General features: G+C 40.8%; 1 protein-coding gene across 1 annotated transcript in view; it reads right to left on the bottom strand.

Moving 5' to 3' along the window:
* The window catches only part of RHBDL3 (rhomboid like 3), a 951,138-nt gene that overhangs the window by 837,874 nt on the left and 97,798 nt on the right, over window positions 1-15,466 (bottom strand). Inside the window, exon 3 of the mRNA XM_044068052.1 lies at window positions 14,511-14,525. Coding sequence (XP_043923987.1) covers window positions 14,511-14,525 — 15 coding nt within the window. The remainder of the gene's footprint in view (window positions 1-14,510; window positions 14,526-15,466) is intronic.

The raw sequence follows: 15,466 nt of genomic DNA, 5'->3' as shown, positions 1-15,466 counted from the left end.
TTTACTCAGCCTTCATTAGGCCAGTCTTTGATTATAATGCCCTTTTTAGCATATATCTGTCCAGACACATGAAACAACTGGAATACCCTCAGAGATACCCTACTAAGAGGATACAAGGTATAAACAACATGTCCTACACGGACAGACTCAAAGCCCTGTCACTATACTCAGTATCCTACAAACTGCTGACAGGTTACCTGTGTCTGGCATCCTCTGAACCATTACTGATGGATTTACTGCACATCAAGTCAAATGGCATCAGAAATACTCAGCCTGGGGATCTAAACCTCTTCTGCATCATCAACACAATGGTTTGGAGAGACAGGTTTATCTCCCACAGGATACCGCTGCTCTGGAATAGACTCCCCATCCACATGAAACAAAGTTCATCCCATTCCATTTTTAAGTATAACTTGGATCTATGAATGGGAAACAGAAAATTTACCACAGGACAGCCCCCTGTACTACTAATGGACAAAGGCAGCTCGTACATGCTTTATCCCATGCATGGGTCCCCTCAAATTATCTATGCCATGATCCCAGTTATTCTCATTAGGGGTAATATATAATTATCGACCATGGGTTGGATAAGGCCAATCTCTAACAAAATGGGATGGGTTAATTTGTGCACAAAAAGGGAAACTGGGTAGGCTTAAAATGGCTCTCAAGGGTAGCTAGCCTAGTACTCCACCTATGAATCCCTGAGACTTTGAACAAAGCAATGAACAGTGATCACACAACCCACGAACAGTCACAGTCTCTACTTTCCATAGAGTTATGTTTGTGTCACTTGGTATAACAGGCAATGCGTTCTGGATCTATATCATAGCTGTACTTGGTGGAGACATACGGTAGTTACAAGAGGAGCAGGAGTAGAACACTAAACTAAAAGGGACCCTAAAACTTTACAGAATATACACAACATATTGGAAACTAGAATGGAGGGTGTTACTACACGATAAGGAAATGCATGGAAGAGGTGTGCCAAAATATTTTAAAGTATGACAAACTTGTTGCCAAGCTCTGCTGCAATCAGACAACAAGTGAACAGCAATGTCAGCCACAGAAAATATGGAAAATAACCACATTCAAAGTGCACAGCTAAAATGGTCATGGAACAGGTATTTCAACTACTTAAAATGCATTTGATGAATTGCTATTTTTGATGTTCATTTGCCATTTAATTTAATTTGCATGTGTTTTAATTAGGCTATTTTTAGTCTATCAAATCATAATTGATTTACTGACCATTTCAGTGAAAATACATTCCCTCCACTGAGATTGTACAACCCCAGGGGTTCTTATACAAAGCAAAGGGTACAAAGGGTTAAAGATGGTATATAGGAGGTTTGCTTCACATCATCCAGAGCTGCTATTTTTTATGAAGCATTTTTTGTTGACACTGTCTGTGAATGAACTAGAACTCAATGGACTGTACCATAACCAGTTTATTTATGTCGTTAATGTCATTAATTTAAAAGAGACTACATGACCTTTTCTACAAAAAAAAAATACAGTATTCATGGTAACTAGAATTTTCATGCAGCCTGTTTATTATTTTCCCCTAAACAGATATGTAAGAATTAAAGACTGTGTCAGTATTTTGGGAACAGGGTACTTTGTTTTTTTTTTTTGTTTGATCAGGAAATCCACCTTCTGTAAACTCCACTCATCAAATATCCTGTATGTTGCACAGTGCTGGTGATCACTATTTCTGATCACTGAAAAGTACTATTTTTACAGCTCAAAATGGAGATTTTGAAAAAACAACCAAGAAGAAGCAGTATTTATTAACACAGCTAAGATAAAACAAAAATATTATGAACTACCAACTGTTTCACTGTCTTCATATCTGTGTCTTCCCAGAGTTAGCATATGCAAGTTGCCAGGGTCTCCGACAAAGGGGGGGGGGGGTATGGGGGCTTTCACTCATGCAGAAATGTTTTTTGGGGGGCTTTCAGGTGATTTCTCTGGCTACTCAGTATAAAGAGGTTTCAAAGTGTGTATGCATGCTTGCTAGTGACCCAATATTCACTGTTTTCAATCTGTGTTGTCATTCAGTACTTGTCACATAACAATAAAGTGTTGTATAACCAATATTTTACCATTGAAATTTCAAAGGTATATGCAATAGATAGAATACACACTGGAAATGTTTGAATAGAATTTAAAACATTTATAAGATACATACAAGGGTAAGGGTAAAAAAAAGACATGCATACCTAAGGGTGGGTTGCAGTCAACCCTTTGAATCAACTTCTGTTTAACTACGAAGCCTATACAGTTGATCGAAAATCAACTGTTCGCATGTAATGGATTTTTTAAGTACAAGATTGCAGTACAGTGGGAATTTGGGTTGTATCATCAGTACAAAGACTTATAAAGACTGTATAAAATTATCTTTTAGGGCTTGGCTGGACTTGTATATAACATGTAAAAAATATGGAGACAAGTTTTGCTGTGAGTCACATTTTTCTATGTAACAAAATTGCGTTTATGTCACGCTATCGAAAGATGAAAACAGCGAATGTTATTACATTGAACCTAAAATATCTAAACCACAAAATATCGAACATTCAGAACAGCAAATTTTTTCCCATGGAAAAAATTTGCTATTCCAAAACACATACACACAACACAAGCACACCAAAAAAACCGCAATCTACACACATACACTTAAAATCCTACATCTAACCCTACACTAAACTGTACATACACTACTATCGATCCACTTACCTTAACCCAGGCCCTAACCCTAAGGTCTGTCACTATCGCACACTCACCTAACCCGTGCCCTAACCCTAACTCACTTAACCCGCCCCTAACCATAACATCCACACAATCGCACACTTACCTAAACCCGACCTGTACCTTTCCACCACAGCTCTGAAAATAGCGAAGCCACAGAACCGGCCAAATGAATTCTTTCCCTAGGAAAAAATTTGGTGTTCTGCAGCTTTGCTATTTTTAGCGTTTGCTGAACAGGGGTCAATATTAGAACATTCAAAGTTTTAAAACTTCGATGTTCTGATATAGACCCCAAAAATTGACTATTACAAGTTGTTCAGTACTTCCCCTGCTTTCAAAAAGGAGTATTTTTTAATAAAACCAAACTTCAGACTGGAGAACTGGCTACGGTGATTAATGTACGTACTAAAATCTTTACAATTTGCTGCATTAGTGATTGCAGCTAGTCCAGAAGAAAAACATTTTTTATAAACTGTACTTTCCAAAATGTAGCTGTAAAGTGATCAATCCAAACTTTGTTTTCCCCACACAAGAATGAAAGCAATTACTGACTTTTTAACAGAAGAACATTCTGGGTGCTATTTCTAAAAAAGGGTAAGCATCTGAGTTGTAGAAGTGAAGTTTGCTAAAAAGGTTGCTGAAGTTGAACGGTTAAACCCTTGTGGCTACATGGCAAGTTACTCAGAGATCCTCAGGGCAGTAAAAAGTGGCAGCTCTGAACTGGATAAACCCTTATATCCGTAGAGGTATGTGTTTTGGACAAGAATCCTCATGGCAGTGGAAAGGGATCAGCTCATAGCCATTTCTTGATAGTGCATTTTTTCTGTGAAGTCTATTCCTTGTGTGTAGTAAACTGCAGCTGCTGTGATGATGGAGAAATTGCTTTATACCCTAGCACATTGCAGCGGCTGTGAAGATAGAGACATTGCTTTATATCCTAGTACACTGCAGCTGCTGTGAAGTGGGAGACACTGCTTTATACCCTAGTACACTGCGGCTGTTGTGAAGATGGATACATTGCTTTATACCCTAGTACATTGCAGCGGCTGTGAAGATAGAGACATTGCTTTATACCCTAGTACACTGCAGCTGCTGTGAAGTGGGAGACACTGCTTTATACCCTAGTACACTGCGGCTGTTGTGAAGATGGAGACATTGCTTTATACCCTAGTACACTGCAGCTGCTGTGAAGATGAAGACATTGCTTTATACCCTAGCACATTGCAGGTGCTGTGAAGAGGGACACAATGCTTTATACCCTAGTACACTTTAGCTGTTGTGAAGATGGAGACATTGCTTTAGATCCTAGTACACTGCAGCTGCTGTGAAGATGGAGACATTGCTTTATACCCTGGTACACTGCAGATGCTCAGAAGATGAAGACATTGCTTTATACCCTAGTACACTGCAGCTGCTGTGAAGTGGGAGACATTGCTTTATACTGTAGAACACTGCAGCTGCTGTGAAGATGGTGACATTGCTTATACCCTAGTACACTGCAGCTGCTGTGAAGTGGGAGACATTGCTTTATACCCTTGTACACTGCAGCTGCTGTGAAGATGGAGACATAGCTTTATACCCTAGTACACTGTAGCTGCTGTGAAGAAGAAGACATTGCTTTATACCCTAGTACACTGCAGCAGTACTGAAGAGGAAGACATTGCTTTATACCCCAGTACACTGCAGCTGCTGTGAAGGCAGAGACATTGCTTTACACTATAGTGCACTACACCTGCTTTGAAGATGGAAACATTGCTTTATACTCTAGTACACTACAGCTGCTGTGAAGATGGAGACATTGTTTATACCCTAGTACACTGCAGCTGATGTGAAGCGGGAGACATTGCTTTATACCCTAGTACACTGCAGCTGCTATGAAGAAGGTGACATTGCTTTATGGCCTAGTACACTGCAGCTGCTGTGAAGAGGAAGACATTGCTTTATACCCTAGTACACTGCAGCTGCTGTGAAGACGGAACCATAGTACACTGCAGTTGCTGTGAAGAGGGAGACATTGCTTTATACCCTAGTACACTGCAGCTGCTGTGAAGATGGAGACATTGTTTTATACCCTAGTACACTGCAGCTGGTATGAAGAGGAAGGCACTGGTTTATACCCTAGTACATTGCAGCTGCTGTGAAGAGGGAGACACTGCTTTTTACCCTAGTACACTGCAGCTGCTGTGAAGATGGAGACATTGCTTTATACTGTAGAACACTGCAGCTGCTGTGAAGATGGAGACATTGCTTATACCCTAGTACACTGCAGCTGCTGTGAAGAGGAAGACATTACTTTATACCCTAGTACACTGCAGCTGCTGTGAAGATGGAGATATTGCTTTATACCCTAGTACACTGCAGCTGCTGTGAAGAGGGGGCCATTGCTTTATACCCTAGTACACTGCAGCTGCTGTGAAGATGGAGACATTGCTTTATACCCTAGTACACTGTAACTTCTGTGAAGAGGAAGACATTGCTTTATACTCTAGTACACTGCAGCTGTACTGAATTGGAAGACATTGCTTTATACCCCAGTACACTGCAGCTGCTGTGAAGATAGAGACATTGCTTTACACCATAGTACACTGCAGCTGCTGTGAAGATGGAGACATTGCTTTATACTCTAGTACACTGCAGCTGCTGTGAAGATGGAGACATTGCTTTATACTCTAGTGCACTGCAGCTGTTGTGAAGAGAGACATTGCTTTATACCCTAGTACACTGCAGCTGCTGTGATGAAGGAGACATTGCTTTATACCCTAGTACAGTGCAGCTGTTGTGAAGAAGGTGACATTGCTTTATGCCCTACTACACTGCAGCTGCTGTGAAGAGGAAGACATTGCTTTATACCCTAGTACACTGCAGCTGCTGTGAAGCTGGACACATTGTTTTATACCCTAGTACACTGCAGCTGGTATGAAGAGGAAGGCATTGGTTTATACCCTAGTACACTGCAGCTGCTGTAGAGAGGGAGACACTGCTTTTTACCCTAGTGCACTGCAGCTGCTGTGAAGGAGGCACTGCTTCATACACTAGTACACTTCAGCTGCTGCGATGATGGAGACATTGCTTTATACCCTAGTACACTGCAGCTGCTGTGAAGAGAGACACATTGCTTTATATTCTAGTACCCTTGTACACTGCAGCTGCTGTGAAGAGGGAGGCATGGCTTTATACCCTAGTACACAGCAGCTACTGTGAAGGAGTCACTGCTTCATACCCTAATACACTTCAGCTGCTATGAAGATGGAGACATTGCTTTATACTCTAGTACACTGCAGCTGCTGTGAAGATGGTGACATTGCTTTATACCCTAGTACACTGCAGCTGCTGTGAAGATGGTGACATTGCTTTATACCCTAGTACAATGCAGCTGCTGTGAAGAGGGAGACATTGTTTTATATCCTAGTACACTGCAGCTGGTATGAAGAGGAAGGCACTGGTTTATACCCTAGTACACTCCAGCTGCTGTGAAGAGGGAGACACTGTTTTTTACCCTAGTACACCACAGCTGTTGTGAAGATGGAGACATTGCTTTATACCCTAGTACACTGCAGCTGTTGTGAAGATGGAGACATTGCTTTATACCCTAGTACACTGCAGCTGCTGTGGAAATGGAGACATTGCTTTATACCCTAGTACACTGTAGCTGCTGTGAAGATAGAGACATTGCTTTATACCCTAGTACACTGCAGCTGCTGGGAAAATGGAGACATTGCTTTATACCCTAGTACACTGCAGCTGCTGTGAAGAGGGAGACATTGCTTTATACTTTAGTACACTGCAGCTGCTGTAAAGATGGCAACATTGCTTTATACCCTAGTACACTGCAGCTGCTGTGAAGAGGGAGGCATTGCTTTATACCCTAGTACACTGCAGCTGCTTTGAAGAAGGAGGCACTGCTTTATACCCTAGTACACTGCAGCTTATGTGAAAATGGAGACATTGCTTTATACCCTAGTGCACTGCAGCTTCTGTGAAGAGGGAGACATTGCTTTATACCCTAGTACACTGCAGCTGCTGTAAAGAGGGAGGCATTGCTTTACACCCTAGTACACTGCAGATGCTGTGAAGAAGGAGGCACTGCTTTATTCCCTAGTACACTGCAGCTCTTGTGAAGACGGAGACATTGCTTTATACCCTAGTACACTGCAGCTGCTGGGAAAATGGAGACATTGCTTTATACCCTAGTACACTGCAGCTGCTGTGAAGAGGGAGACATTGCTTTATACTTTAGTACACTGCAGCTGCTGTAAAGATGGCGACATTGCTTTATACCCTAGTACACTGCAGCTGCTGTGAAGAGGGAGGCATTGCTTTGTACCCTAGTACACTGCAGCTGCTTTGAAGAAGGAGGCACTGCTTTATACCCTAGTACACTGCAGCTTATGTGAAAATGGAGACATTGCTTTATACCCTAGTGCACTGCAGCTTCTGTGAAGAGGGAGACATTGCTTTATACCCTAGTACACTGCAGCTGTTGTGAAGATGGTGACATTGCTTTATACCCTAGTACACTGCAGCTGCTGTAAAGAGGGAGGCATTGCTTTATACCCTAGTACACTGCAGATGCTGTGAAGAAGGAGGCACTACTTTATACCCTAGTACACTGCAGCTGCTGTGAAGATGGAGACATTGCTTTATACCCTAGTACACTGCAGCTGCTCTGGAAATGGAGACATTGCTTTATACCCTTGTACACTGTAGCTGCTGTGAAGATAGAGACATTGCTTTATACCCTAGTACACTGTAGCTGCTGGGAAAATGGAGACATTGCTTTATACCCTAGTACACTGCAGCTGCTGTGAAGAGGGATACATTGCTTTATACTTTAGTACACTGCAGCTGCTGTAAAGATGGCAACATTGCTATATGCAGCTGCTGTGAAGAGGGAGGCATTGCTTTATACCCTAGTACACTGCAGCTGCTTTGAAGAAGGAGGCACTGCTTTATACCCTAGTACACTGCAGCTTATGTGAAAATGGAGACATTGCTTTATACCCTAGTGCACTGCAGCGTCTGTGAAGAGGGAGACATTGCTTTATACCCTAGTACACTGCAGCTGCTGTAAAGAGGGAGGCATTGCTTTATACCCTAGTACACTGCAGATGCTGTGAAGAAGGAGGCACTGCTTTATACCCTAGTACACTGCAGCTGCTGTGAAGATGGAGACATTGCTTTATACCCTAGTACACTGCAGCTGCTGGGAAAATGGAGACATTGCTTTATACCCTAGTACACTGCAGCTGCTGTGAAGAGGGAGACATTGCTTTATACTTTAGTACACTGCAGCTGCTGTAAAGATGGCGACATTGCTTTATACCCTAGTACACTGCAGCTGCTGTGAAGAGGGAGGCATTGCTTTGTACCCTAGTACACTGCAGCTGCTTTGAAGAAGGAGGCACTGCTTTATACCCTAGTACACTGCAGCTTATGTGAAAATGGAGACATTGCTTTATACCCTAGTGCACTGCAGCTTCTGTGAAGAGGGAGCCATTGCTTTATACCCTAGTACACTGCAGCTGCTGTAAAGAGGGAGGCATTGCTTTATACCCTAGTACACTGCAGATGCTGTGAAGAAGGAGGCACTGCTTTATACCCTAGTACACTGCAGCTGCTGTGAAGATGGAGACATTGCTTTATACCCTAGTACACTGCAGCTGCTGTGAAGAGGGAGACATTGTTTTATACCCTAGTACACTGCAGCTGCTGTGAAGATGGTGACATTGCTTTATACCCTGGTACACTGCAGCTGGTGTGAAGATGGAGACATTGCTTTATACCCTAGTACACTGCAGCTGCTGTGAAGAAGGACACATTGCCTTACGCCCTAGTACAAAGGAATGCAGACACTGACCAAAAGCTGCTTAACCTGCAGCCACAGGTTACCACTATTGTGAGCCAGCAGTCCACTTTGCAGGGAATCTCAAATATTCTGGTTATTTGCTTCTTTGGTGGACAGCTGCCTGGTGGTATGTGATAGGTATGCAGCTTGAGAAAAGTGGCCTCAAACTGAGTCAGCCAAAACTGCTACATCACTTTAATGAGGGCTCATTAAAGGCATATATACCTTTAGAACCTGCTGATGCCCAGCACTACTAGAAAATAAGATGAGTGTTACTGGTAAAGGTTAATGCATCACTATAAGTACAACCCTTTATGTTACACAGCTGGACATTTAGTATGGATAAACCGGAAAGGTCACAAAAGGTTGACTGAATGCATATTTTAAAAATGTTAGAATTTTTGGTAAACAATTTAAGTGCAATTTTAAAACCTTGGGCAAGCCCTAGTAATTAAAGTAAGAAGGTTTTCCAGAATAACCATAAATCTTCTGAATAACTAATAGTGTTGTAGAAAAATTGTTAACCCTAAGTTAGATGTGCGCGCACTGAGGGCTTATAATAAGCATTCACTTTAGTATGCTGGATTACCTGTAAGCAAGAAAACGTTGTTACCATCTGAATTGGTGTGCGTTTTCATGTTACAGAAAAGAGTATAGAGCCTGATATTGTATACTTAATGGCAATACTCTACCTGTAAAACAGTTCATGCTAATCAACAAATTATAACTAAAAGCATGCCTACATAATGTGAACATCTGCCAACTAGAAGTGTAGAATCTGCTGTCTGACGTTATGCTGTTCCCAAACTTGACAAGTGAAATATTTATGCAGAGATTGCTGAATTCAGAGAGTATGCTTATATTAGTTAACCCATGATATGTCTGCAACAATAAAGCAACTAATAAACAGAAAATTGAAGTGATATGTTTGCAGAGGGAATACTGTATAACACATGTACGGGTATAAACTATTTAAGTTAAGTGATAACTGGCAAGACTTTTCATAGTTTACAGAGGTATGGAAGGGATGGAGGAAAGGTTCAGCCACATATTTTGCCAGAAATGTATATCCCAGTAAAGAAAATGTTATAAACCTAAAAGACACAAAAGGAACTAAAACATGGCTCTGGATGGAAGAGCCAGGTAAATCTTATACTGTTTTTTTCTCCTTGCAGCTGATGACCGGTTGCCACCAGCTCCTCTCCTTGCCCACTGGATCTACTGGACCTGCCCTAGCCTCCTCTGGCTGATCCATATGCACAGCCAGTGAAAAAATCAGGGATGATGGTGTAGCATCATACTGCAGCTGGGGAGTGCACCCTAACTTCTGCCACCCTGCTGCAGACTTTCAAGCTCCACAATTTCTGCCTTCAGGAAGTGCATGGTTGCTTTTGCACAAGCACAAGTTTCCACCAGCTGGTACATCACTTATGAGGCATGGAGCTTGCCAGGCTCATAACTCTGCTCTATTACAGTAAGCCTAGGCTGACTCCTTCCCTCCAGAATGAGCTAGCTAACACTGGCTGCTCACTCCTATCCTCATCCTGCACCCCATCCAGTGCCTGTGCTGCTAATTGAACACAGGTCATTTGGGGCATAGCGAAGCCTTTATCACTGTGTGTGATGGCGCCACCACATCTAATACTGATTCTAGTCAAAAGAGACCAGCTATTAAAATAATAAAATAAGTCAATGGGAAAACTGACAGGGAATATAAGCCTTACCAAAAGGCTTCAGGATTTAAAGTATAACTGTAGTCAGTGGAGAAACTGACATGAAATGGCGTACAGTTAAGAATACACTAAGGGAGACGGGTATAGAAATTGGGGAAGAAACAAATGAATTTCACACTGAAAGAAAAAAAAAGGGGGAAATTAAACACATCTCTAAGCTTTTCCATGCTATACCAAATTAGAGGGTAAGGCAAAAACAAAACCATGACTAATGGAAAAGAGAAAAGAAATATATTCAAGAAGAGAAAGGGAAATTAGCAGTATCCCTCAGAGGCATAGCTACGGTAGGATGAAGGGACAGACACCCCACGTGAAAAGTGTTAGAAGGCATGACTGGCAAGGGTAGAGTGGTCTTTAGTGCCTTGGTGGCATTCAAAACTGTATGCCAGTATTGCTTTTGTGGTCAGGTCTGAAGAGCGTTAGTGCTTCGCATGTGCTACAAATGGTAGGAAACCACTTGCTACAAGTGTAGCATGCAGTTTGTTACATTTTAAAAATGAAAGGAGAATGATATCCTGGAAATAATTTTTTGAAGACCTTTTTTCAGTAGAATTTTTATTTTTTGCTCCACAACTCAAAGCTGAGGGGCGGCATCAGATTGGGGAATGGCAAAAGGTGCCAGAATTACAAACTATAGCTCTGCTACCCCTGGTGAAAGAAAATTACTTTCATTAATCACCTTTTACAGAGGGTGAACTAAATGAAGGAGAAAACACCTCCACTTCACCACGACACCAACAAAAAATACTGACTTTGACTGCTAGAAAAGACACATCAATTTCAAGAAGTTTTGGTAGGAAGATGATACACCCAGCATCACTGAGAAAATACAGCTAGTGTATGATGGAACCAAAGAAAGAACAAAATCCCATTTTGTATTCTTATTTTGAGCTAAGAAATATCCAGCACTACAGGTGAACCAAAGACAGGGAACAAATATTGAGCCAGTTCTGAGGCCGTTTAGAACAACTACGATGAAGTTAGCCTATAGCTACACTTTGAGTTGCCATTTAGGAATGTATAAAACAAAAGCTAGACTTTAGCTAAGGTTTACTGGCCTGGTACTATGAAAGACATACAGAACTACTGAGCAGCCTGTCACAGTCTCAAAAGACAGCATCCAACTCTGGGGTTAACAACCGAAGGAAATGTAGCAATCCAGCAAACCAAAGAATGACAAAAAACTAGCAAAATAATACATTTACAGCAAACTAAATGCTAATACTTCTATACATTTAAGTTTTATCATGTATCCTGAAACATTTACCTGCTTTTACTCATAAACCCTTACCATGGCTGGAGTTGCTCAAAGAATTTCCTACTGTTTTTTATCAGTCTTAAAGTGTCAGGTTGTCTTTTTTTTTTCTATATTTTTCTCTGTGCCTGCCAGCCATCAATCTTTGCACTGGTATAGTATCCTATTAATTCTTTGTGGGTGAAAGTCGATTGTGAGATGCAATCCTCTAGGCAGTCACAAGGGTTATTACATACCCTAATTCTTCCTACCCCTGTGGCAGCCCCAATAAGTGCAGAGGATCGTCATGTTGGGCCCCATGCATGCATCTTTCTGTCACTTAAGTAGAGAATCCCACATACAGTGCTCAGTGTTTCGTAAGTAATGCATACCTTTGCCATTTATCCTATTTGTTATTCAGAACCTTTTTCTGACCATCACGTAACTGAGAAGTTCTAAATACATTAAGGAAATGAGTGCCCTCTGTTATGATAAAGTCAGTCCTATAAGAGAAACGGTAACAAATAGACCCCCATACTACTGTACTACTGCAATACCTGCCCCACCCTGACAACACAAAGATATAATTAGGCGCACAATTCTCCTGTGAGGTATGTGTGGCACTCCCATAGCGGAAGGCGAGTATTGGTGCCCAGAATTTATCCCATTCTTCCACATCCAAAACTTCTCCTGAAATACAGCCTCTACCGTTCTTTTTTTTTTTTTTGTAACAAAGCAATTAATGTGCTAGAAATGAAAAGTGGCAGCCACATTTATTCTGATTTATTCTGTTATTTACATTAGCTCACCAGACCTAAGTCTTTCCCTGGGGGTGATAAGGCAACATTGTCGTGATTAACAGACAAGAAGGTATCAAACTCAGGGCTGAAGAATGAAGCTGTTCAGCAGCTCATAGCCTTCATGCTGTGCACTACAGTGCCAGAACAAATGACTAGGGAGTGCATTGGTATGCTGCTACAATGAGAGTCGGACCTCTGGATCAAACTCAGATTATCAGAATTAGCAAGGGAACACAATAGTGCATATGTCACTTGTGAAAGACAGAAGTGCCATGCGTAACATATACCTGTCTTTCTGGGTGCCACCTGGTCTGCAGTGATACTGCCATGGCATCTGGTGGTGTCCCTTTGATAGAAGACATGCAGCTGTGCAGCACTACAACTGAATGGAGGAGAATGGAAAAGAAGAGAAATTGTTCTAAGGCAAGATTGAGTGAACAGTATAAAACAGTTACACAGTCTGAGCAACCAGCTACCAGCTATCAACATACCTAATGACTGATCATGCAAGCCTTGGTGTGGAAGTAAAAGGCACCACGATATATATATATATATATATATATATATATATATATATATATATATATATATATATATATCTGTGTGTGTGTGTGCGCGCGCGCGTGTGTGTGTGGGGGGGGTGGTGTCAGGGTGAACATGAGATCTTAAAAAAAAAAATCACAAAAGATTTTTTTTAATTGATCATATTTTTCAGTAAATTAAATAAAATCTTGAAAAATATAAGTCTTTTTCAAAGATACAACTACAGTATAAACAGAATATGCAGTGCAATGTGAGTGCTGCAACTCTGGGTTAGAGATAAACCTGCATACCTGTGACATGTATCAGAGATAAAGCTAAACACCAGGGATGTACATCACAGATAAACCTGCATGCTTGGGACATGTATCACAGATAAAGCTACACACTAGGGATGTACATCACAGATAAACCTGCATGCCTGGGACATGTATCAGAAATAATGCTACACATCAGAGATGTACATCACAGATAAACCTGCATGTCTGGAACATGTATCAAAGATAAAGCTACACACCAGGGATGTACATCACAGATAAACTTAGATGCCTGGCACATGTATCAGAGATAACGCTACACACTAGGGATGTACATCACCGATAAACCTGCATACCTGGGACATGTGTCAGAGATAAAATTTCATACCTGTAATGTGTTTTAGTGATAAACCTGATGCCTGCAACATGTATCAGAAATAAAGCTACACACCAGGGATGTACATCACAGATAAACATACATGCCTAGGACATGTATCAAAGGTAATGTTGCATGTCTGCAAAGTGCATCAGAGATAAACCTGCATGCATCAGAGATAAACCTAAATGCCTGGGACATGCATCATAGATAAAACTTCATGCATGTACTGTGTATCAGTGATAAACCTACATGCCTGGGAAACGTATCATAGATAAATCTACATGCCAGAGATGCTACTCAGAGATACACCTGCATACCTGTGATGTGTATCAGAGATAAAGCTACATGCCAGGGATATGTCTGTGATGTGCATCACTGATAAATATACATGCCTGGGACATGTATCATACATAAAATTGTATACTTACTATGTACAGCAGAGTTGAAGGTACATGCCTGTAATAGCTCTCAGCTGTCCCTGATTTTGCAAATTGTCCCTGCTTTTACCCCACTTTTTTGCCCTGTCCCTCATAAAATTTTTGATTTTCTGGTAGTTCATGGAAGATTACAGTTAATAATGTCAGATATTAGAGGTTCAGGCTTCTTAATGTTTAGAAAATGCACAATTATGCAAAACCTATTGTTCTACTACGTGAATTCCAGTAATATTTACAGTTGTTCCTGATTTGGGGCCTTTGTCCCTCATTACTTTTGGCTTTGTCACTGATTCTTAAGAAGGAGTTGAGAATTATGCATGCCTGCAGTGTCTCTAGTCTGTAAGAGCACTACGGTACACCTGCCCTTCAGGCAGAATTACAACCCAACAATCCTGTGAGATGTCTTCCGCTGACTAATTTATCTTCCACACATGAGTTTTTCACTATTGTCACCCATCAGAATTTTAAAGGACGATAGCAGTGTTGGTGCTTCTAATACCTGACATTACTTCATCCTCTGCTACAAATCTGTCCTACTGAACGCGAAGACTGCTACAAAATCCATAAACTTATCGACTCTAATATGATGCTGCCATAAGAACTTGGACCCTAGTGACCAAATGGCTTGCTGCCATTTAAAACAGATTTTAGAAAACACACCAGCATTCCTTCTGTGACCCTTCTACTTCAAATGCCATAAGGCTGTGATATTTGTTATTTGACTACTCAAGAATAGCACTCATTTTTACTAATAATATACCTATGAGAACACTAAATATCTGGATACCTGAGTATTACACCTGAGTGACTTAAATCCATATTACATCTTTAACAATCTCACTCCGCTATAAAAACTAAAAGAAAACTTATCTTGTTCTAGTAATGTGCTCTCTCTTTTGTCCTCATGACCAAATATATTCTTCTCCTTTCCTTTGATACTTCAACGCTAAAGATTCCCAGACAAATCAGATCAAAATCTCCTTCCACCCTTGACCTACTTCAACTCCATCTAGCATTTACATCTCCCATATGAAATAATTTTAGTGCCTGCCTTTCACTTATGTGTACTCATGACATGTAAAAAACATTACATTTATGATTGATAGCACTGTGGTAGAATGTATCTGTTTCGTTAGTTCCTCTCTCCTCTTTATATTAAATCTGTTTATCTATCTATTTATTTATTTATTAAGTAGACAAACTGGGAATGATTGTTTCTACTCATGTATGCAAAGTGAGATTTCCCTCTGTTCTCCATTTTCCAACTACACAAAGAAATAAAGACCATGTTCGCATAGAGCAAGCTAGTACAAATTTAGCAACTTTCTTAGTAATATAGCTGTATTAGGAAGGGTGTGAAATAATAACAAGCAAAGCATTACTTTACTAAAAATGTTCGTTTTCACAGTCCCACTATCAAAAAGGCAAGTAATGTAAAAACAAATATACACTTTAATCTGGGGGTAAACTCAATAAAACTGTCACTATGGTTA

Source organism: Protopterus annectens, chromosome 4.part0 (assembly GCF_019279795.1).
Source record: "Protopterus annectens isolate FY-2018-M chromosome 4.part0, PAN1.0, whole genome shotgun sequence".
Taxonomy (NCBI): Eukaryota; Metazoa; Chordata; order Ceratodontiformes; family Protopteridae; genus Protopterus; species Protopterus annectens.
Note: the sequence above shows the minus strand (reverse complement) of the source record. Positions and strands in the feature narration are given on the sequence as shown.